At 39.8% G+C, this 23254-nt stretch overlaps 1 protein-coding gene across 2 annotated transcripts in view; it reads right to left on the bottom strand.

Moving 5' to 3' along the window:
* IQGAP1 (IQ motif containing GTPase activating protein 1) overlaps positions 1–23254 on the bottom strand; it is a 404955-nt gene that overhangs the window by 25292 nt on the left and 356409 nt on the right. For both annotated transcript variants that reach the window (XM_069071305.1, XM_069071304.1), the window contains 14 exons: positions 16659–16749; positions 16247–16414; positions 15792–15934; positions 12486–12656; positions 11413–11496; positions 11234–11305; positions 11070–11139; positions 9453–9661; positions 8975–9130; positions 6507–6670; positions 5262–5486; positions 3181–3321; positions 3007–3091; positions 1467–1699 (listed from right to left, as the gene is read on the bottom strand). In XM_069071305.1, coding sequence (XP_068927406.1) covers positions 1467–1699; positions 3007–3091; positions 3181–3321; positions 5262–5486; positions 6507–6670; positions 8975–9130; positions 9453–9661; positions 11070–11139; positions 11234–11305; positions 11413–11496; positions 12486–12656; positions 15792–15934; positions 16247–16414; positions 16659–16749 — 2012 coding nt within the window. The remainder of the gene's footprint in view (positions 1–1466; positions 1700–3006; positions 3092–3180; positions 3322–5261; positions 5487–6506; positions 6671–8974; positions 9131–9452; positions 9662–11069; positions 11140–11233; positions 11306–11412; positions 11497–12485; positions 12657–15791; positions 15935–16246; positions 16415–16658; positions 16750–23254) is intronic.

The following is a 23254-nucleotide window of genomic DNA, read 5'->3' as shown; positions in this document are numbered from 1 at the left end:
AGAGAAGAAAAAGGTTATAATTCTCCCGATCAGGAGTTCACAAATACCACCACTAAATCTCCTCCAAGTGTGGAAAGAATGAATCCACAAGTAATTCACATCATACTCCCTCTCCATACACACTCTCCCTAACACTCTGTCCCCACCATTTCATATCCTCACTGGAAGCACAGTGCAACATGGCCATGGTTTAGGCTTCTATTGGCTCCCCTAAGATGTACAGAGCCTTAAGTTAAAAGCTTAAAGTTAGAGACTGACCCAATCGTCTTTCATTCTGCTAAAAATGATTATTGTGTCTGTCCTGACCCTTCCCCAGCAACTTTAGGGGGTAAAGGGAATGGGGGGGGGGGGGGAGGGAAACACTAGCACCTTAGTATGTTGACTCTTACTTTACTAAAAGCAAAAACAAACTAAAATCCTTCTCCTCTTACTCTCTTCCTTTCCCCTCAATCTCAGATAATGAAGTAGTCCTTCTTCCTCTCTACATGTCTATGTTAATATACTCTTTCCTTTTATGCAGCACACTGAAAATTCAACCATCCCTCCTCTCATTCATCTTCATCCTTTCCCTATATATTGGTTCCTTCTCTACTGTCTTCCGACATGTTCACATCTCCACATCTTTAAAAAACATTTACTAGAATCCACCCATCCTATAAAAATATTACCCTATATCTCTGTTCTCTTATCAGCAAAATTCCTCAAAAAAGCTGTCTATAATCACTGCCTCCAATTCTCCTCCTCTCATTAACTTTTCAGCTCTGTGTAATCTGGTTTCAGACTTTTATCACTCAATTGAAACTGCTCTCTTCAAAGTTACCAACAATTTCTTTAATTGCCAAATGCGATTACTTTTCCTCAGTTCTCATCTTTTGCAACCCAAGCAGCTCCATATGACATTGCTAACCGTCCTATTCCCCCAGATACTTGATCCTCTACAGGCTTGTTTGATATTAGTCCCTCCTGGTTCTTCTCCTACCTAATGACCCCTTTCTAATCCTACCTTTTGCTAATCCATCATCCAGATAATATCCCCACCCCGTAGGTGTTGTGCAAGGCTCCATCCTGGGCCACCTACTCTCCTCTTTGTACACCATCTCTTCTGGAGACCTCATCAGCTCTCATGATTTTAATTATCATCTCTATGATATGACTGGATGACTCCCAGATGTATGTCTCCAGCCCATTTCCCCCATGAGCTTCAACCCTTTATCACCAATTGCTTACTGGACATTTCAAAATGGATATACCAGACACATCTCCAATTCAATACATCCAAAATTACATTTATTATCCTTCACCCAAAGTCTACCACCCCTCTCCCCAAATTTCCTGAGTTCAGTCAAAGATAGAACTAAACATATCTGAAAAATAATTTATATGATAGCAACCCAGAAACAGTGAAAACACCTGGTAATTAATTTTATCTCGTAATTGTTTCACCCCGTCAAAAACATCCTCTGTACCTGAACTTCTGGTAGGAATGAGAGAGATATTCGTTAATTATGCTTAGGTGAGAATTATCTCCCAAGAACATCTTATTGGAGGCTGCATGTTGGAGCATCTTTGCAATAGAACCCAGGTTTCTTCGTTGGTCTGTGGTGAGCTGGCCACCTGCTGACAGGTCAATGATGTCAAAAGCATCAGGGGCCACGATGGCTGGATTCATATACCGGTAGTAGAGCAGGTTACCAATAATCTGAGGAAAAGTTCAGGAGAGAAGTCCATGGGAGGCAAATACCACTTGATATGATCATTGAAAGCAAGAAAATATTTCAAAGTTATCTATCTGGGCAACTGTGGAAAAAGTTCCAGTTTCTTTCTCAAGCAGCCTTCAGTGTTGGGATTAACCCAAATGATCAACTATCTTGTTACTCTAGCAGATGCAGAAAAAGGAAGAGAGCAGAAATGAAAAAAGCTACCTACTGAAGGAATAGATGTAGAACACAAAAAGTGGTATTTAAAATCTAGTCTGCTGTTACATCTTCCTCAACACTAAAGTTGAAAAGAGGAAGGCTATTCTCACTCATGTACACCTTTTACACTCAGATCTGTAGGTGTTCACTGAAAAATGTTAGTTCGTATCAATGAGGAAGATGGTCTAGTAAGTAGAAAGACTGGGTGACTTGGACACACAGTCCTGCAGCACAGTGCCTGGCCTACAGGAAGAACGTAAGCGCTGGCTGACTTGACTTGAGGTCAAATGTCATCATTGTGACCCTGAGCATCAGAACTGAAGTCTCAGCTTCCTCATAATGTTCACTCTGCCTACTTCATAGAGTTGTTATAAGAATCAAAATGTAATAAAATGTCTAAATCATTCTTTATCAGAATCAGAAAGGAACATACAAACCTAAAGGATTTCTATCCTAAATGGTTAATATGAATCCTTCTGGGTGATCTAATTAGCAAGCCACGTCTTAAAGTCTGCATCCTGTTCAACACTAACCATTGGCTTCTCATGAAATGGAACATTAACTCAACACACATTCCCTTCACTGAAGGATTCAAGCAAACTCTTGGCTTTTCCCCTAAAGTTCCAGTCAGAAAAAAAAATTAATTCACCTGAAGAGAAAGTCTAGAATCGATGCCTCATTGAAGGAAAGCACAGAACTAGGAGAGAGGAGAAAACAGCATTCAGGTTTAAAAAAAATAAAGTAAGAGCATGGCAGTATAAGGTGAAAAGAGCAGCCCCTGTCTCAGCAGAAACAAATGTGCTTGTAGCTCTCCCACCAGCAACCAGCAGAGGGAAGGGTCCAACAGAGAAAAAGACAGGGCTCAGAGAAATTTACTGCGAGACAGGAAGTTTCCTTTATAGGTAAAGTTTTTGCCTACATCCATACTGGCTAAAATGACTATACTAACAGAATTATCCATGAGATTCACATTCAGTATTTAGATGTTTTACTGCACATAGATGAAGACATTTGCTACTGGTCCTACAGACCAGTCTAGTTTTGAGCATTTCTCCACAAAGTCAGAAATGAATTTTTTCCAGGTTCTTACCTTTAGGAGCTCATCCTCACCAGCATCCGGGAACTTTTCATGCAGTGAATCCTTCAGGACCTTGGCAATGAAGCGCATCCCATAACTATAGAAGGGACAATATTCAGTGAACTGACAGAGAAAGAAGGCAATGGATGGGTAATACTCAAGGGCTGGGGAGTTCACTGCACTCACGGGATTTTGTCCACAGAGCCAACTATAGCAGAGAGGAATTTGTCAGTCACTGCCCTCATGTTCCTAATGGAGGAGTCAAGCCGAGTCTTTACCTCTTCATGAGACAATGCCTGCTCAGGGGTCACGTCATATGGTAGTTTACTGTTGAAAATGAAACCATAGAGAACTAGGTCAGGCCAACATTCAAGAACAGCACAGAGCAGAAGCCAGCCCTCTCTGTGAGCCCTGCGCTACACTCCAATTTCAAGCGCTAGTAAACAAAAATGCCACACTTTTACTTTAATCCACTCTCAAACGGGAAGACGTATATGAGAGTCTTTGAAGAGTTATCTGCAAGTATAGATTATCAGGATAACCTGCTATGTGCTAAATCAAGGGGCACTGGCCATCTTCATTCAAAGCTGATGGCAACTGCTCTGCCCAAAGAAAGTAAGTAATCAGGTAATCGATATGTGAGCAGCCAAATCCTAAGGTTTTTATTAAATGACAATCATGACTCCTCATCAAATAGCTGTAAAATATGAATGTGCTAACATTGAAACTTCAAGTTGGCGGGTGTCAAATAATATTTTAAACTTCTAAAAGTACCCCTTTTATCAAATATGAATACAGTGTCAAGTACTCTTGCAGTCACAACAGTTTAAGACTGTTACAGGATTCCCTAGCACTCAGCACAGCAGACACTTCATACAAAGTGAAGTTCTTAAAATACTCAATGGCACTTTGGTGCCAGGAGATGCAACAGATTTACAGAACTGACTACACCTGGATGATCATGACTAAAGATACATACAAAATGGCTCCTCAGTAGGACAAATCCCAGGATGAAAGAAGCTCAGAGTAGGCAGTAATATTAGGTCATCTGAAGCAACTCAGATTAAGTCTACTCTATCAAAACAGAAAGGGGAAAACCATCCTCTGCTTGAACACCTCCTGTGAAGGGGAACTCACTACCTAATTCCATTTGGGGCACTTTAACAACAAGTAATGTGGTGCTATGTAGAAAAATTACTAGATTTGGAATCAAAAAGCCTGGGTGTAATTTGATATTTCCTGCTTCTGTGCCCATAAAGTCAAACATAATCTGATGATGAGGTAAAAGGGGGCTACAGATAAGGAATGTTGCATACACTGTCATACAAGGTCATTGTCTATTGGCCAACTTTGCTTAACTATTTTCTTTGCTAAAAAGAAGGGCTCCTGGAGCAGCCTCTTTGGAAATGAAAGGGATTCCAAAATAGAAGGCATCAATACAATCTGTGCTTAAAAGTTCTACCCAAGTGTGAGACTAACAGTGCCTTACACACTGCAAATGCCCAATAAATATCTGTTCAAATGAAACCATTAACACTGTCACTGAATCATGTAATATAGTCAGGTGACTTATAATTAATACCACCAGTATCCTTTTCTTTTTTTTTTTTTAAAGCAATTGGGGTTAAGTAACTTGCCCAAGGTTACACAGCCAGTTCTTTTTTTGTGTGGGGGTTAAGTATCTGAGGCCAGAACCGATCCCGGGTCCTCCTGACTCCGGGGCCGGCGCTCTTACTCACTGCGCCACCTGGCCACCCCACCAGTATCCTTTTCAAATGTGAAAGCCCAGGCAGAATCCTTTGGGCATGTTATACCTAAGGCAGAGTTACACAGAGTAACTCACTCCTTAACATGGTACAACTCTTCAGGCAGACCACAAGGGCAGGAGCTTTTTGCCTACATATCACACTACTGACTCACACTGACCATATAGACCATTAAAGGCCTCAGGTCTTTTCCATGTGAAATGCCTTCTTCTACAATATCCCTTAGTTATGAAGAGTCAGGAATACCAGATGAATGACTATTTTAGTTTTTCTGGCTAAAGTGGGGACTGCTCACAGGAGAACACCTCATCCTTTCTTTCTTTCACTTGGATAAAGGACACAAAAGTGGTCCAATATCATAACCTCTTCATTGCAAGAACAGGCTCTTATGCAAAGTAATTTGAGCTATCACTAACATGCTATTCAAAGACCTAAAGTATCAGAAAAGCTAAATACAAGACAGCAAAAGATAGCAGAGATCTAAGAGAAAAGGGACCAGACCTGGCTTCTCCTGTCTGAGACTCCATCTGATTGACCCAAGACTTGTAAATATCCACAGGGTCAGTTTTGATGTTGAGGGATTTGTCATCCATAATCTCCTTCACAACAGGGGCCAGGATCTGCCGCAAGGCATTCTGGCCCCGAGCACCCCTGTTGAAACTCACAACCATTTTAATAACGGTAGGATTTCCAGTCACAATCTCTTGAATCTGATCTACTTTTGATCTAGAAGAAAGATATGAAGTGAAAACAATTTAAAGATATATTCTATCTACAAACACACACACACACACACACACACACACACACACATACTCCTAGAGGAGTACCTTGTGGCAACAGTAATGTTTATAAAGAAAAAAAGACTATTTGTAAATGCAAAAAACTGGAAATAAACTGTTCATTGATTGAGAAATTAACAAATTATGACATGTGAATAAATGTCATATTATGTCAATAATTACAATGTAAGAAATGGGATTCCATCTCCTGTCTCCCTGCCTTCAGACAGGCTGACCTTTACACCTGTCCTCACTCACTTCTGCCTCTTCACTTTCCTCAAAGATGAGTTCAAGGGCCAATTTCTATAGGAGGCATTTCTGAATCCTGCTCCCTATCTCTGACTTCTACTCCCTGATCACACTGTGTATCCCATGTATTTATTTTGCACATAATCAGAGTTGATAGAGGTAGTTTCCTTACTTGGGAGGAGCTCCCTAGCCCACTGAAACCACAGATTCAGTCCCTATCCCAACTGTATATATATATTTATGTGCAGGGTCTCCCAAAAGTCTTCATTCTCTTATGAACCTCAGGCTTTAACAGCTTCATACTGCACAAAGCCTTGGTGGATGCCTCCCTCCACACACTAGAAGCTCTTTGAGGTGAAAGACAGCTTCATTTTTGTTCTTGTATCCCCAGTACCTAGCATAGCATCTACAGACTTAGTTAAGAGGCCAGTTCTAACAGGGTACTTTGGTGAGCACCTGACAAACTAAGATTTGTACCCCTACTCCCAAATGCGGGCTGACTCAGGAACTTCCTTCTCAGTCCCAGGGAATGCTAGAGTCACACTTGTGAGAGCTAAGTGATACATCTCCTCCGTATCTAATGTGCAGACCTCTTCTGCACTCATTATTGAAAACACCCATTAGTCCATGAGACAGGTGACTTCCCCTTGGAGAACTGTATGGCATGACACACCCTGGCTACCCACCCCTGCCCTTCCGGCAAGCACACACGTACTTGATCTCCTCCTGGAGGGCTGTCTTAAAGAGACGCAGCAGCAGGTACTCCTCTCGCTGGTTGGAGGCATAGTTGTACAATGTGAAAATCACAGAATCCATGAACTTTGTGGACTTGTTCTGAGGCATCTGGAAAATCAGCTTGGCCAAATAGGTAGGGTTGGTCTGTGATTAAAGCAAGCAAGGGATAAAAAGGACTCGGGTGGGCAACAAAGTATTAGGAACTCTGGAAACTAATGCAAAAGCACAAGCAGCCCGGTGTAGCAGAGAGGGCCCTGGCTCTGCGGCCAGAGGACCTGATTTCAAATCACAGACATGATACTTGTATCTGAGAGCTGTAGGGCAAGTCAATTTACTTTCCATGTCTCCATTTCCTCATTCGGAAAATGAAGGGGATTAATTCGGTAACTCTAAGGTCCCTTCCCAGCTCTACATGAGCAATCTTTTCATCTACCTCTCTCTCAGTATATCCAAGAAGTCAACAGTAATCCCAGCAAGAAAGCTGCATGGCTGAGCTCTGAGCAAGGGGCAGCTCTGCTCCATCTCTGCACTGCAAGGGTGTGCAGAGGTCTTCTCATCCAACCCTCAGAGGCCACAAAGATGCTCTTTCTGACACTAAAAAGTTCCTTCTTTAAGAACTTTCCTGGGTTCTTAAAGGCTCTACCTGCAGAACTGAGGCTAAGGTTTGAAGCACAGCCTCCACAACACACTGATTCTATCTCATGAAGACTCATCACCAGCAGTGGGCCACTTGGTGATGATGTCCGATACTCAAATGGTTGGGGAGCTCTTCCTGACATCAAACTTCTATTTGTCAAAGGCCTTTGTTCCCCACCCATCATTCCTCGTTCTGCCCTCTGGGCCAAGAAGAACAAGTCCTCCTTCTACCTGAGAGCTTCTCACAGGTGATGACAGCTCTCATGCCCTGCCCCATTTCTCACCCCATCCCCAGCCACGTTCCCTTTTCCAGACCAAATAGCTCTAGTTCCTTCAACCACTATTCCTAGGGCATGGACTTAAGGCCCTTCACCATGCTGGCTGCCCTCCTCTGCATGTTCTTCAGCTTATCTTCCTAAATTGTTGGGCCCAGCACTGAACCCAGGACCCCAGGTACTGTCTGCCCAGGGCAGAGTGGAGCAGGACATTCCCTGCCGATATTAATCTAGCCTGAGGTTGCATTCACCTTCCTGACTGCCGTCACAAACTGCTCACTCAGGCTGAGTGAGCATGCCCCTAAAATTCCTTTGAGAACAAACCACCATTTAGCCTTGCCTCCCAACTGAAACTTAAGAAGTTCGTTTTTCCAACCTAAATTTAAGGCTGTAGATGTATCCCTATTTAAAAAAATTTTTTAGTTCAGTCTGATGCTCTAGCCTGTCAAGATTTTTTTGAATACTGACTCTATTATCCACTATGTTAGCTGTCCCTTCCAGCTTTGTGTCATCAGTAAATTTCATATATGCTTTTATCCCAGTCATCACTGACAAAAGTTGGCTTAGCATAGAGCTAAGCACAGGCATCAGATACCTTCCACAAGGAATCTCTTACAAGCTGACCAATCCATTAAAGACTACTCTGAGTCTGGCCATTCAACCAGTTCTAAACTCACCTAAATACACTATCATTGTGTTCACATCTCTCCATCTTGTCCACAAGTTTCATGAGAAATTCTGCCAAATGTTCTCCTGAAATCTAAGTAAACTACATTAATAGCATTCTCCTCATCTACTAGTTCATTAACTCTATTCCCCTCATTCCTTCCCCCCCCTCCCCCACCAAAAAAAAAGGCTAGTCTAGCATGACTTGCTACTGATTAATCCATGTTAGCTTTTGGTGACCATCACTTCCTTTTTAGATGTCCACCAAATGCCTCTTCAGTCATACAATGCAGAGGTCTGTTAAGAATCCAAGTTAAGCTCACAAGACCATAATTTAAAAACTCCACTGTCATGGGTGGCCAGGTAGCACAGCGAGTAAGAGCACTGGCTCCAGTGTTGAGAAGACCTGGAGATCGAATCCCGGGCTCAGACACTTAGCACCCACCCAGAAACACCTGGCCGTGTAACCTTGAGCAAGTTACTTAACCCCAATTGCTTAGGGGCGGCCAGGTGGCTCAGCGAGTAAGAGCACCGGCTCCAGTGTCGGGATGACCTGGATCAAATCTGGGCTCAGATACTCAGCACTACACCCAGAAATAATAACTGGCCGTGTAACCTTGAGCAAGTTACTTAACCCCAATTGCTTTTAAAAAAAAATAAAAAAATAAAAACTCCACTGTCTTCCATTTTAAAAAAAACCTTTGCTTCTCTCTTGTCTCTTGGCAGTGCTTCCATTGATCCTACCCTATAGCTTTCACGTGTATTTCATGAGCATCAGGCTGACCTGGAACCATCGAGGTCAATCACCTAAATACTTCCTCCCTACTCTTACTATTAATCCCCTTTGTGAATGAAAAACTAACACACTCACCTGCAACAGATAAAACAGGTGCTGATAAGCTTCCAGTTTCTCTCTCTTCTCTTTGCTCAGAGCCTTCAGGCCACCCTTCTGCTTGTTCAGCATCATCATGTCTGACAGCTGCTCCTTATTCTTCTTGGTGAGCTTCTTGCTGTGGGAAACGACATCCTAGAAAACAACCGGGACCTAAATCAGACGCTTTCCAAAGCGAGTACCGTCCACTGCACAGACACATTCTCAGCCAAATCCCTTCAGTCGTGACTCACTCAGGCCCCAGAATCTGAGCTCCACTCTAATCCCTTCTCCTGCCCAACAGTACTGAAGAGCGATTCTCACAGGATAATGCCCAAGGCATTTAAAGACTGCCTAGAGAGAACAGTTAACAGACGGCAGAGCAAACCCTCAAGGAAGCAAAAGAGAGAAGTGACTGCACAGGACTCTCTTCCACTAAGGCCCGATGTCCCTGAAAAAGCTCATGTTATGTCCATACTTGTAATGTGATCTTGTTTTTCACTAGCAGTCCAATCTTGATATCCATGAGATTCAGATCATTTTCCAGTTGTTGATTGGATCGGATGAGAGTCACAACCTCTTCCCTCATCTTCATGAGATCAAGTTCCTCTTGAAAATCTTGGTCATTCTGATCCAAAAGATGGACAAACTTTCGGACAACCACCATAGGGGGATCCTCAGCATTGACTGCCAGAAAGAAATGCATCAAATACAGAAAGAAAACATGACAAAAAATGAAGACTCAGAAAATATAAATATGATCATATGGAACAAAGCTCCCTATAGAGATCTATACCCAAGATACAGAGGCTTTTGTTTTGAATTTACCAATAGAGAAAGAATGTGGTCTCCTGAGCATTTCCAGTCACACAATAACAAGGGCCGGTAAAACCAGACATTGTGGGACCACTAGGTGGCACAGTGAATAGGGCACCGGCCCTGGAGTCAGGAGGACCCGAGTTCAAATCTGGTCTCAGACACTTAACACAAAAACTAGCCGTGTGACCTTGGGCAAGTCACTTAACCCCAACTGCCCTCCAAAAAGCAAAAAAACAAAAAAACAGACATTGTGCCAAGAATTAGAAAAACAGGCTTTTATAAAACCTTGTCATTTTAAATGGTCAAAGAATAAGAACAATCTTTTCAAATGAAGAATTACAAACCATTAATAACTATATGGAAGATTGGTCCAAATCACTAAAAGTGAGAGAAATGAGCATCAAACAATCACTAAGATTTCACCTCACACTGAGAAAACTGGAAGATAACAAAAGATAGAAATAGTCACAAGTAGAAGATCTATATAAAGACACACAGTAGGTGGAGCTTTGAATCAGCCACTCTGGGAAGTAATTTGGAATTATGATTTTTTTTTAAAGTATCCATATTCTTTGACCAACAGAAATCACTGGGAGGAATGTACATGCCAAGGAAGTAAACAATAGAAAGGTCCCACATACAGCGACACAACAAAATAATCCTTGCAACACATTGTGTGGTGGTCAAAAACTGGAATGAAAGGTCCATAGAATGGAAAAAAGCAAATAAACTGTGGTATGTGAATGTAATGGAATACTACAGCACCAGGAGAAAAAAAAGACACGTAAGTGTTACTAGGAAAACACAAAGAACCCAAGGTTAGAATGAAAACAGACTCAAAACAAAACTGAACACTGTGTGATACAATGACCAATACTGGCCCCAAGGAGAAGGTAAGAAAATGTACTTCTGTCCCTTCTTTGCAGAGGACAGGGGCCAAGGGCATGAAATAGTATTATATTTACTGTGAAACCCAGTTGGTGTGTTGGTTGGTTTTTCTGAAATGCTTTTTTTTTCTTTTCTCTTTTTAAATATTTGTTACAAGGGATGGCTCTCTAAGTATAGGAGAGGGAAGGTACATATTCAGGAATGAGGGCTGCATAATCAATGAAAACAAGATCATAAATTAATGAAGGAAAAGAGAACTATAATTCCAACAAGACTTGCTTTTAGACAGTTCCCTAATCCCCAGCAAAATAAAAATACTAAAGAATAACACAAAGCTAATGCTACACAATGGATTCCCCATCACCACCACAATTCACAGTTAACTTACTGAGTGTTTTGTAGTCATCCCGAGCTTTGTTTGCCCGAATAAAGGCCTGAATTTTTATTATGTCTTTTATCTAAAGAATTAAGAAGAAAAAAATTCCTGTTCTCATTAAGCCAACAAAAAAAGAGCACAATTATTACACTGCGAGGTCATACATAGGTTCTTACATGGTCTCTGAAATACTGTAACCTGTCTTTATAGCGCTTTCTAGCCTGATGCATTCTTGCCAGGGACTGAATCTGTAAAAAAAAAAAAAGTAATAAAGAAAATCAGATCATCTCTACGCCCTGACCCTTGCCATTCCTAGGAATATCATTCACTCTAAGCACAGCTCAAGCCAACGTACCTTGATGACTTCATCTTTATGAGAGTGCAGATATCCCAAACGATCCTGATACGCCTTCTTTTGTTTGTACCCCCGCCACTGAGACTGAAACCATCAAATAGCAAAACGTGATTGGTTTTGTCTAATCACTGGAATAGAACCTAATTCCCATCCTGATTCAATATCTGAATGTAGGTGCTGATGCAGCACCACAATTTCCATTTTCTATGTCCATATCACCTCACACTTAGAATTAGAATTTTCAAAGCCTTTTCATATGTACTATCTCAGTTAATCTACAATTTATAAAAATTAGGTAGTGGTAGGTAACATTTATTTCTATTTTTTACAGATGAAGGAACTGCAGATTCAAGGGGACATCTCACTTGGGCAAGATCACACTACTAATAACAGAGCCAAGCCTCCATGGTTCCGTATCTGGTGCTTTCTAATATGTTCCACTACTTTCTAGTTTTTATTTGAGTCATTAAAGATTCAAAACAAAATAGTTGATACCCTCGGATCTAGTCTCCTTTAATACAAAGCAAGGAATAATAACAGAACTATCTCCAACTTATGTGGGGAATTATAATTTTACAAAGCATTTTCTAGACATCATCTCATTTGATCTTCACAAACAACCCTGTAAGGAAGGCAGTATAAACATTATCACTTCCATTTTACATGAAAGGAAACCGGTTTTCAGAAAGGTTAAGTAATTTGACAAAGGTCACTTAGGTAGTAAGCAACAGATGGGAGAAGGTCCTCTTAGTCTACATCTAGTACTCTTTAAAGCGGTAAAAATTCCAAGTCTCTTTTTGCTTGATAGCAGACCTTCACACCTGGTGACCAGCAGTTCTTTTGATGCTGGCCACCAGGTGTGAAGGTCTATTATCAAGCATATAAAAGTGGATTAGAACTATGGTTAAGGGTATGATCGTGTATGTTATGAAAAAGGTCAGACTAATGAGCTTCACAGAGTTGGGTACACAAAAGAATCATCTGAGAAAATCAATTCTAAAAGTTGAACTTTCTACCTACAGGCATTAAAAGGCCATTCTCTGTCTAAATGCACATAGACCTAAACAAAGTACCTGGATGCATATGATGGCAGGGACTTGCTTCTTAAGGAAATTCATCCGGGACCTGAAATCCTGACGAACTAGGTAGCCACGACAAGCAGCTTGCAGCTTAGTAATCAGGCTCTCGTTGGCCAGCCACAACTGTTCCCGGTTGTAGGCAGCTGTCACTCCAGAAATGGAACTCTTCAATAAAAAAGTTGAATACCATCAGAGGACAATGAGTTATCACATTTAAAACAACAGAACACAAAGATACAAATGATAAAACAAACACCATCCATGACAAAGAAATCCAGTTTTACAATGTATAACAAAAATCCATTCCAGTGCTTCCTTGAAGGACCACAGTAATGTTCCTCAATGTCCGTTTTCCATGGCCAACTCCAAGCCAATTTGAGAATTTTCCTCCTTTATTTAAAAGATTTCATTATCAGAATCCTATTCAATTTTATCCTCAAATTTAATGTTCATTTTCCCTAATTTCAAACCACCAGATCCATCTATTCCTCCCCGTGATTCTAACAGGCAGGATTTACAGCATTTACTTAACATTTAACAGTCAGTAACTGGTACTGTGCAGTTCTTAAGCCACAAAGATAAAAAATTTAGGCTATAGCTAGGAAATAAATATTAACAATTCACATGACTAATAACTCGATCCTCTGACTATTTAACTCTCTTGTGGGCAAGGACTACACCTAAATATGTTTAACTGCTTAAGAAGGTTCTTGAGTGCACTTTTACCATTAGGTCTTTGTGGAGGACAAAACCATTCTAAACTTTTCACTTCCTTTTCTATTAAAGGTTACTCTAATGCTACCTAATAATCGACTTCATACAAAGATACGGCCTTCCCCGTAGGTTACCTCCAAAAGGATAAAGTAGGGCTCCACCATTTTGATGGAATCCAATTTACTATCAGGAAGTTCTCAACAACAGAAATCTTGCTGGATCTCCTTAGAAAAAAAATTCTATTCATCTGGGATGGGTAAATTGTGATGAAGAGAACTCGATAACCTCTTGGGGTATTCCGAGGACCTCCTTTTCAAAGATTCTTTTAAAAAACATGCATAATCTTGACCTATATTGTTCTGCTAGGTACATCCTTCTCTGCAATTGACAGGATTCATAGAAGTTCAGAAGGGATATCAGAGAATCATCTAGTCTAATTTGCATCTTGAGAGGAATTCCTTTTACATATAGAATCTCATTTGAAGACTGCCCATGGAAAAAAACCTATCTTCCAAGAAATCCATTCCACTTTTGGCAAGCTCTAATTATAGATGACTTTTTTTTTTGAAACTGCATGTTGGACCTTATTTTATTAACTTAATTTTATTGGATTTGGCCTATTATTCTGACACGTTGAGAAGTTTTTGGATCATGCATCTGACAACTTATCATCTATAGTTTTACATTATCTACAACAGTGATGTCAGGCTCAAATTGAACCCAATCCCTTCAGGCCATATACTGACTTAGAAAACCACAAATTAATATTATTTACATTGTATCTGATTTTTATTCCTTTTGTCAAACATTTCTTAATTACATTTTAATCTGGTTGAGACTAAATTTGACTTTTTTTTTTTTTTGCTTTTTGGAGGGCAATTGGGGTTAAGGGACTTGCCCAAGGTCACATGGCTAGTAAATGTTAAGTGTCTGAGGCCGGATTTGAACTCAGATAGTCTTGACTCCAGGGCCGGTGCTCTTTTCACTGAGCCCCCTAGCCACCCCTTAAGTTTGACATCTTTAATCTACAAATCTAATAAACACATCACCTTTCCATAGGGCCAAGGAATGATCTCTGGTGTATTCACAGTGTCGGAAAAAAACTTCAGAGGTTACTCAGTCAAATAACATAACTCACTCTAAAAGGATGCTCTCCCTATCATACCTGACCATTGGTCTTCCTATCTTTCCTGGAAGACTTCTATTACGGGGAAGCCTACTACCTCCAAAGCAGCCCATTTCACTTGTGGACAGTTCTGCCTAAATCTGCCTCTCTACAACTTCTATCCTCAACTCCTAGCTATTCTCCCCGGGGCTGAGCAAAACAACTTTAATCCATCCATCACTAGGACAACCCAGCTATCCTTTTTCTCTTATGTCTTCTCTTCTCAAGGTTAATAACTATCTCGATTTCTTTGACTGATGCTCATTTTAATGCTTTCTAGTTCAGTTCAGCCTAGCTAGCATATTCTTAAAAAAGCACATTAGTGGGTATACTTTGAATAGAAAGGAATATAAGTAGATTATCAAATGGTTTGTGTAAACAAACATTTACAAAGCGTTTTTAAAAGTCTGTAAAGAATCCCTTAGGCACCTCTATACAACCTTGTTGATGTTATTAATTTGTTTCCATTAAGTGAACTACTTTATTTTCCCAGGTAGTTACTATGTATTTATTTAATCCTAAAATCACACTAAGTGAAAGCCTAAAAAGACTTTTGTAGTGCCCAACTCCCTTACTTTACATGTGAGGAGACTGAGGCCTAGGGAAGTTGCCTGTAATCAACCAGAACTGAAACAGGACTTGAACCACTACATTAGGACACTGCCCTCCTACCCAAATGTTACTAGCAACCCACATTCTGGATAAAAAAAAAATGTTCTTTCAGGGCACAGTGGCGCAGTGAATAGAGCACCAGCCCTGGAGTCAGGAGGACCTGAGTTCAAATCCAGCCTCAGACACTTGACACACTTACTAGTCGTGTGATTTTGGGAAAGTCCCTTAAACCCAACCGCCCTACAAAAAGCAAAAAAACAAAAAAATAATGTTCTTTCTTTGACTACCAATGGGTCGGTCATTTTGCCATATCCTACTTGAACGGGACCATAAAAAACAACTTACAAAATTATATTTCTTTAAAAACTACATAATTCACATATTTTTAAGGATTCCAAACAGCCTTCTCTGTAATTTAATTAGTCTAGGCTGATAAGCTTTAATATACAAGTCACATATTCTGGGTTTGGGGGGGGGGAGGTTTGGAGGGGGGAAGGCAGGGCAATTGGGGTTAAGTGACTTGGCCAAAATCACATGGCGAGGGTGTGTGCATGCATGTGTGTGTGTGTGTGTGTGTGTGTGTGTGTGTGTGTGTGAAGTGTCTGAGGCCAGATTTGAACTCAGGTCCTCCTGACTCCAGGGCTGGTTCTCTATTCACTGCACCACCTAGCCCCTTCTTAACTCACATATTCTGGATCCTCATTTAACATGCATTAACACTAGATCTGAACCCAAAAGCATTATCTAAGCAATTGCTGAGAAAATATTCCTTATTTTACAGAAGGGATTCATTTCATAAAGCCACCTACCTGGATCTCCTCCCGAGAGAGATGAGTTGTATTCTGCACAAAGCCCGGGGGCTCATCCCATCCACCTTCTTTGGTCTCCAAGTTGTGGTAATAATGATACCCGCCTTTCACCCAGTGCTTCACCCACTTGCTATTATTGTCACCTGGAAGCAAGGAAAGATAAATGGGATTTCATTTTAATGAAATATACAGCCTTCCTTTTGAACTCACCTTGTGAATTAGCCAATATAACTTCTGACCAAGGGTCTTTATTGGCAACAACAAATAGAACACTTGAAGACCAACAGAAATACCTTCTCCAGAGCAACGACAGCTTCCTACAATCTTTCAAAGAGGCATACTGTGATCAAGTCCTTTCCTCCACAACCAGCTGCCCTTTTCCCACCATACTAACTCTCTTATACAGTAATTTCCCTTGCAATCAGAATACACATTCTTATTTCTCCCCTACTCACCTGCTGCAAGTTTTTTCTTCTTCAAATCTTCAAGGTCTCTCTGATAAGACTCAGCACATTCAGGGGTAACTCCATACAAGCCAACATCAGGAGAACGAAGAGCAACGAGGGTCTGGCCAATGTCACCAGCATCCACTGCTTCATTAATAGCCAAGACTCCTAAGGCAACTGACACAAGCAGAAAGGATTATTAGAGACTGGTACACAAAGAATTACATAAAGGCTTATATAAAGTGATGCAGAATGAAAAATAACAGAACTAAAAGAATAAGTATATTGACTACCACTACATAAGGTAAGACATTACACAGCAACTAAACTCTAGTCAATGGCAATGTTGGTACCAACTTGTTAAAATTAAAGCACATAAAGATAAATGACAGCAAGAACAAAATCAGAAATTGATACATACATTTTTGTGCCTCTTCTGTATCTCTGTTTGCCTGCCAGATCCCACCCTGAATTTCATCCAGCCATAATACAGCTGACTCATCCTGAATTTCCTAAGAATTGGTAAAAATAGACCAACATTAAATACCCAAATGAGTGGCAAACTGAAGGTGCAGGTTTCAAATGACCATATGTCTAAAGGCTCGTTCCAAAACAAAATAGAATGAAGTTACTTTCGTCTGAAAGAAAAAAACATAATTTAAAACTGTATACTCTTGGCCAGCAAGAGTTGCTAAAGATACGACTGAAGACATGAAATCTAAATACATGGGCAGATAAGCTCTAAAAAACCCTGCTGTGACCACTGATTCATCATACAACTGATGTTTATCAGTTTTTTATCAAAAGGCCCTCTTTTGTTCTCAAAGTCTCTACCAGCAAAGCACATGCTCTAGTAAGTTGTCCCAAGTGGAAAAGTTCTAGAGACAATGCCAGGAACAGAGTGCAGCTAGCTGCTGCTAAGGCCCAGACCAGCTGACTGCCACGAGGCTCCTCACCACAGTGAACTTGGCCTGCCAAATGACCAAGCTGTGGCTCTCAGGCACTGGGAAATAAAAAACAACTTTTCCACCTCTGTGGTGCCTTAGTACAGTGACAGTAACTGAATGAAGGAAAAAGGTACTAAAAATCATGCATTTTTAAACTTTTAAAATATTGAATTTCTGGTGCTCTGAGATGAACCTTCATTGAAAGACATTACAAGATCTCCTCAAAGAGGCAAATGAGAAAGTTGGTTCCATATTGTACTCAAAAGCATCAACACTTACCATTCCATAGAATTAGGGGGGAAAAGTCCAATGTTTGCATACTACTCACATCTGTATATCATGAATGTCCTTTTCAGGGAAAGTTGTTGGCTTTGCCCATGGCAGACACCCAATATTTACCTCTAAAATGAGGCCAACTACATCTTACAAGACAAGAAATAACCAACTACTTATGTGGGAGTCATTCCAGAATAAACTGTGGCAGCTCATATCATCAACTGATGGCAGAAAATGTCAAAAATAAAATACCAAATTAGAAGGATAAAAAAAACCACTAATCATAGAAGCTCCAATCCAAACTTTTTAGTAAACTGTCAACTCTAGGAGTTGGGAAAATGAAAAAAGTAAAGATATGAATCCCATCCTCCTTTTCTTTCATTTGTTTTTACTGATATTTCTGTTTCTTACCTCACCATAGTATTTCCAAGTATCCCTCCCCTTCTCCTCCCAAGGAGCCATCCCATATGAAAAAATCATTTTTAGAGGGGGAAAAAGTCAGCACAACTGATTACTAAACTGAAAAAATCTGAAAACACATGCAGTGTGCAAATGCAATTCTCTCACCTCCAAGAGATGGCAAGTGGGGGTGTATTCTCATCTCTCTTCATTTGAGCCATGCTAGCCTGCTATAATTTCGTTACATTTGCTTTTGATTTTTTGGTGTATCATTTTTTCCATCTGATGCAGTTACTGTGACTGTTGTGACGTCACTGTGAATACTTATTTTGCTCCACTTCTTATCAATCTTTCCACTCCTCTATGAATTCATCACATCACATCTTTTCTTACAGCTCAGTACTACTCCATTACATTCATGTACCACAATTTGTGTAGCTACTCCCTATTTGACAGGCACCCACTCTGTTTCCAATCCTAAGCTACCATAAAAAATGCTGTTATAAATATTTTGGAATATATGGGGACTTTTTTTTTAATACATGGTTTTCTTGGAGTATAAACCAAGTAATGGAATCTCTGGTTCAAAGGGTATGGATGGACATTTTAATCACTTTATTTACATAAATCCAAATTGCTCCCCAAAATGTGCCATTTCACAGCTCCACCAACCATTAGAATGCCAATCTTTCTACAATTCATTCCAAAACTAACTGCTGCCATTTTTGTAAATTTGCAAGGTGTGAGGTATTTTGTTTTGCATTTTTATATTATTAGTGGTTTGAAGTAATTTTTCATGTAGCCGTGAATACTTTGCAGTTCTTCTGAGAACTTTCTGTTCCTATCCTTTAACTATTTATATAATGGGAAATGCCTATCATCATTTCTTAAAGAAGTTTAACAGATATGAAACTCACCAAAATAAGGCAGAAAAGAGCCTTATGACTCAAGCAGCAAACATGTGATGTTCCTGACAAGCAAAGAAATACAAAAACTACAGACAACACTGGCTAATCAAAAGTTCATTTGCAAAATATCTCACAGGAGGATAAAGAAGACTGCCATTTATACTGCCTCAAAAAACCCTGAAAAGTAAATTGTTTCATCAGCCTGTCCAAAAATGTATGTGTCATTCTGTATTTTGAGTCTTTTCACCTCTCTGTTAGAAGGCAGACAGAATAATTCACTGTTGGTTTCATGGAATTGCGGGCAGTCACTGCATCAGAGCTCTTCAGTCTTTCACAGTTGCTTGTCTTTACAGTGTTGTTATGTAAATTGTTCTCTTACTCTTCTCACTTCACTTTGCATCAGTTCATAAAAGTCTTAACAGGTTTTTTTCTTTCCTTTTTATCATTTTCTAAGGTACGATAGTATTTCATTATATTAATGTATTATATTTTGTTCAATCATTTCTCTGATTGATGGACACTCCCTTCATTTCCGCTTCTTTGCTGTTACAGAAGGAGCTGTTATGAATCTTGGCAAATCTACAAATAATAGGAAGCTACGACAAACACCTAACAGTGGATTAAAAACTCATGATCCAAAAAGCTTCTCCATTAGAAACTATGTATTTGTATGCCAGCACTCAGCGTAGTACTATACACATAGCAAACACTTAAGAAATGTTTTTTTCACTCTTTCATTTATTCATCAGACAGAAGGTGGAGCCAAATATATGAAACTGAAATTTAAGGAGGACAAATGTAAAGTCCTACATTTGGAGTTTAAACAATCAAATGCACAAATACAGGATGAGGAAGATATGACTGAGCAATGGGGAAAAAAACCTGTGATTTTAGTATACTGAAAGTTCAATAAGTCAGTAATGTAGGGGCAGTTAGGTGGTGCAGTGAAAAGAGCACCAGCCCTGGAGTCAGGAGGACCTGAGTTCAAATCCGGCCTCAGACACTTAACACTAAACTAGCCATGTGACCTTGGGCAAGTCACTTAACCCCAACTGCCCAACCTTCCCCATCCAAAAAGCAAATAATAATAATAATAATTAAATAATGTAAACAGGTAGCTAAAAAATTAATAAAATCTTAAAATGGATTGATTTGAAGAATGGTATCCACTACCAGAGAAGTGCTAGTCTGACCCAGTCAGACCTGTCTGTAGCCTGGGTTAGATCACATTTTGAGTGTTGTGTTAAATTCTAGATAACAAATTTTCAGATAGACACTGACAAATTAGAAAACTTCCACAGGAAGAAGACCAGGATAGTGGTAGATTGGAAAGCATGCCACACCAAAATGACTTGAACAAGCTGAGTTTGCTTAATTCAATTTAACCAAAACTCATCAAATATTTCCTATGTGGCACATACTTGAAGGAAAAAGAGTGATGTATGGTGAGGCTATTATGTGGAAGAGAAATCAGACTTGTTCTGCCTGATCCCAGAGGGTAGGGTCAGGACCAGTGGAGAGAAGTAACAGAAACAGATTCATTTTCTGGGTTCCAAAAGTAGGTTCAATGACAGAAAAATAAATCTAATTCTCAACCTTCTGAAATTAACTCTAAGAACCATTAAGTGTGATTAGTAGTCAGATGCACATGAATTGGAGAGTAATGTATGATAAGCTGGATAAGGAAGCCTTCATCCAATAATGCTTATTAAGCATCTATATAAACGTATATGTATAAACACTGTGCTAATCTGCTAATACATTCAATTCATCCTAAGAAGGACAAAGAGTGAGAATGAATTGGAGGACAAGAGTAAAAGAAGAGAAAAAGGAGGGAAAAGGCTGCAGGCATAAAGGAATGCCCAAGAAGAATGAAAGAAAACAGTCAAAAAAGGACAAAGGATAAGAGAAAAATGTGTGGGTGTGTGCACATGTGTGTTTATGTGTGTGTGTGTACACACATTCAAACCTTGAGGAGGGGACTATATAACTTACCCACCTTCCTTCCCTCTTTATCCCCAATCATTTCCTTCTTCCTACACTACACTGTAGAAAATGTTTGTGCATGTATATGTTGAATTTTCTATCTGTCCCTTTAAAGTCTATCAAAATGCACTCTCCTCCAGAAAGTCACCCTGAGAACTCACAGCATTCTACTGTGCATCTCTCTAACACGTTGTTACATTTGCACTGAACAACAACAATGCATTGTTGCAACTGAGTCATTTCAGTTGTGTCCGACTCTGTGACTCTATTTGGGGTTTTCTTTGCAAAGATACTAAAGTGGCTTGCCATTTGCCTCTCTAGCTCATTTTACAGATGAGGAAACTGAGGAAAACAGGTTAAGTGACTTGCCCAGAGTCACACAGCTAGTCAGTGTCAAAGGCCAGATGTGACTCAGGTCTTCGTGACTCCAGACCTAGTGGTGTACCCACTAAACCACCTAGCTGCTCCTCTCAAGCATTAATCATACATTAAAGCTTACAGTTATCTGTGTATGCAACCTGCTTACTGACCTGTGTGAATCACACAAGGGCAAGGATGAACTTTGATAAGCTTTGTGATCTCCTCCTGCAGCTGGCACACAGTGTTTTGTAACCCAGTAGGAACAGAAAAGGTTAGACTGAATGATCCGTGTAGGACCCTTCCTGCCATTAAGCCTAAATTGGCCTGTTTGCTATTTTTCTAGATTTTGAAAGGTTCCACAGACAAATATCTTAATAAAAAGTTTCTGAAAGTTGTTTCTCTTCTTGGCTATTCCTATACTTAATCTGGTGATCACTGGTTCTGTTTGGTCCTGTTCTGTTTTGACTGGGAAGAAGGAGGAAGGGAGAGAACAGGGTACATATGTTGACAATTGCCTTAACATTTTTAATTCAGTTAACCAAAAAGATAAATGACAACAATACAATGTGTTTCTTGGTAGACCAATGGTATCCATATTTTAAAATTGGGACTAATACCCAACAGCCATCAGAAAGTTGCTTTAATAACTACCAAAGAGATCATAACTTCAGTAAGTTCCAAAAGTTCCATCCTTTTTTGTGCCTAAATTTGGTAACTGACTCTGATTTCTAAAACTATTCCCAATATGACTAAGAGGGGTTCACAGTTTAAGCTCATGTCTAAAAAAGGCAATTTATCCTCATCTATAGGCATCCAGCTAAGCCTGGTGTTCACCACTATTACTTTATCCTATTGTGTGAACTTTTGAAAAAGTTCATTATTTCACAGATTTAAAAGAAGTGATTTCACCTCCAGTCAGTTCCACTAGAAGTTTCACCTCATTTTCATCCAAATAAAAGAGGACACCCTCTAAACTAAGCCAAACTAATTCTGGATCAGGAATGACTGTTCAGATATGAGCTAGATTAGGCAGTCTCTGAGGTCCCTTCCAACTATGAAATCCTAGGATTCTGTGTCTGGGGAGATACTCCCTAAATCTTCTAAATTTCAGAATGTCGACACTAGAATTCAATCTCCTCGTCAGAGACCTAAATTTCCATAGAGAATTTTTCTGACAGCCCAAACATACAACTACGTACTTGCCCATAACGCAGCAAGATGGGTTAAGAGACCTGAATTGGACATGTAAGACCTAATTCTTATTTTCTCACAACACCACTTATTCTCAAGTAGGTGAGTTGACTCTCATAATGGCATTGCTAATTCATAAACAGAGACTGTAAATCAACCCTATTCCTAGGAATTAGTAACAATATTTGCAAATGCCATGAGTTCTGTAGAAAGACATTCTGAAAATAAAACTGTTACTGTGAATTTCCTGATCAAAGGATGAACAGGCAATTTTCAGAGGAAGAAATTAAAGCTATCTTTAGTCATATGAAAAAATGCTCTAAATCACTATTGATTAGAGAAATGCAAATCAAAACAACTCTTAGGTAACACATCATACCTATCAGATTGGCTAACATGACAAAACAAGAAAATTATAAATGCTGAAGAAGATGTGGGAAAATTGGAACACTAATGCGTTGCTGGTGGGATTGTGAACTGATTCAAACATTCTGGAGAGTAATTTGAAACTATGCCCAAAGGGCTATAAAAATGTGAATACCCTTTGACCCTGCAATACCACTTTCAGGGCTGTATCCCAAAGAGATCACACAAATGGGAAAAGGACCCACATGCACAAGAATATTTATAGCAGCTCTTTTTGTGGTGGCCAAGAATGGGAAATTGATGGGATGCCCACCAATTGGGAAATGGCTTTACAAGTTGTGGTATATGAATATAATGGAATACTTCTGTGCTAAAAGATGAGCAGGCAGACTTCAGAAAAATCTGAAAAGACTTATATGAACTAATGCTGAGTGAGGAGAGCAGAACTAAGAGAACATTGTGTACAGTTACAAGCCACATTGTGTGAGGACTAATTTTGACAGACTTGGTTCTTCTCAGCAAGGCAAGGTTTTAAGACAATTCCAAAAGGCTCATGATGGAAAATGCTATCTACATCCAGAGAA

Source organism: Petaurus breviceps, unplaced genomic scaffold (genome assembly GCF_028583685.1).
Source record: "Petaurus breviceps papuanus isolate PSGF00001 unplaced genomic scaffold, PetGlider_PUasm1.0 90825, whole genome shotgun sequence".
NCBI lineage: Eukaryota > Metazoa > Chordata > Mammalia > Diprotodontia > Petauridae > Petaurus > Petaurus breviceps.
This window is presented reverse-complemented; position numbering and strand designations above follow the sequence as displayed.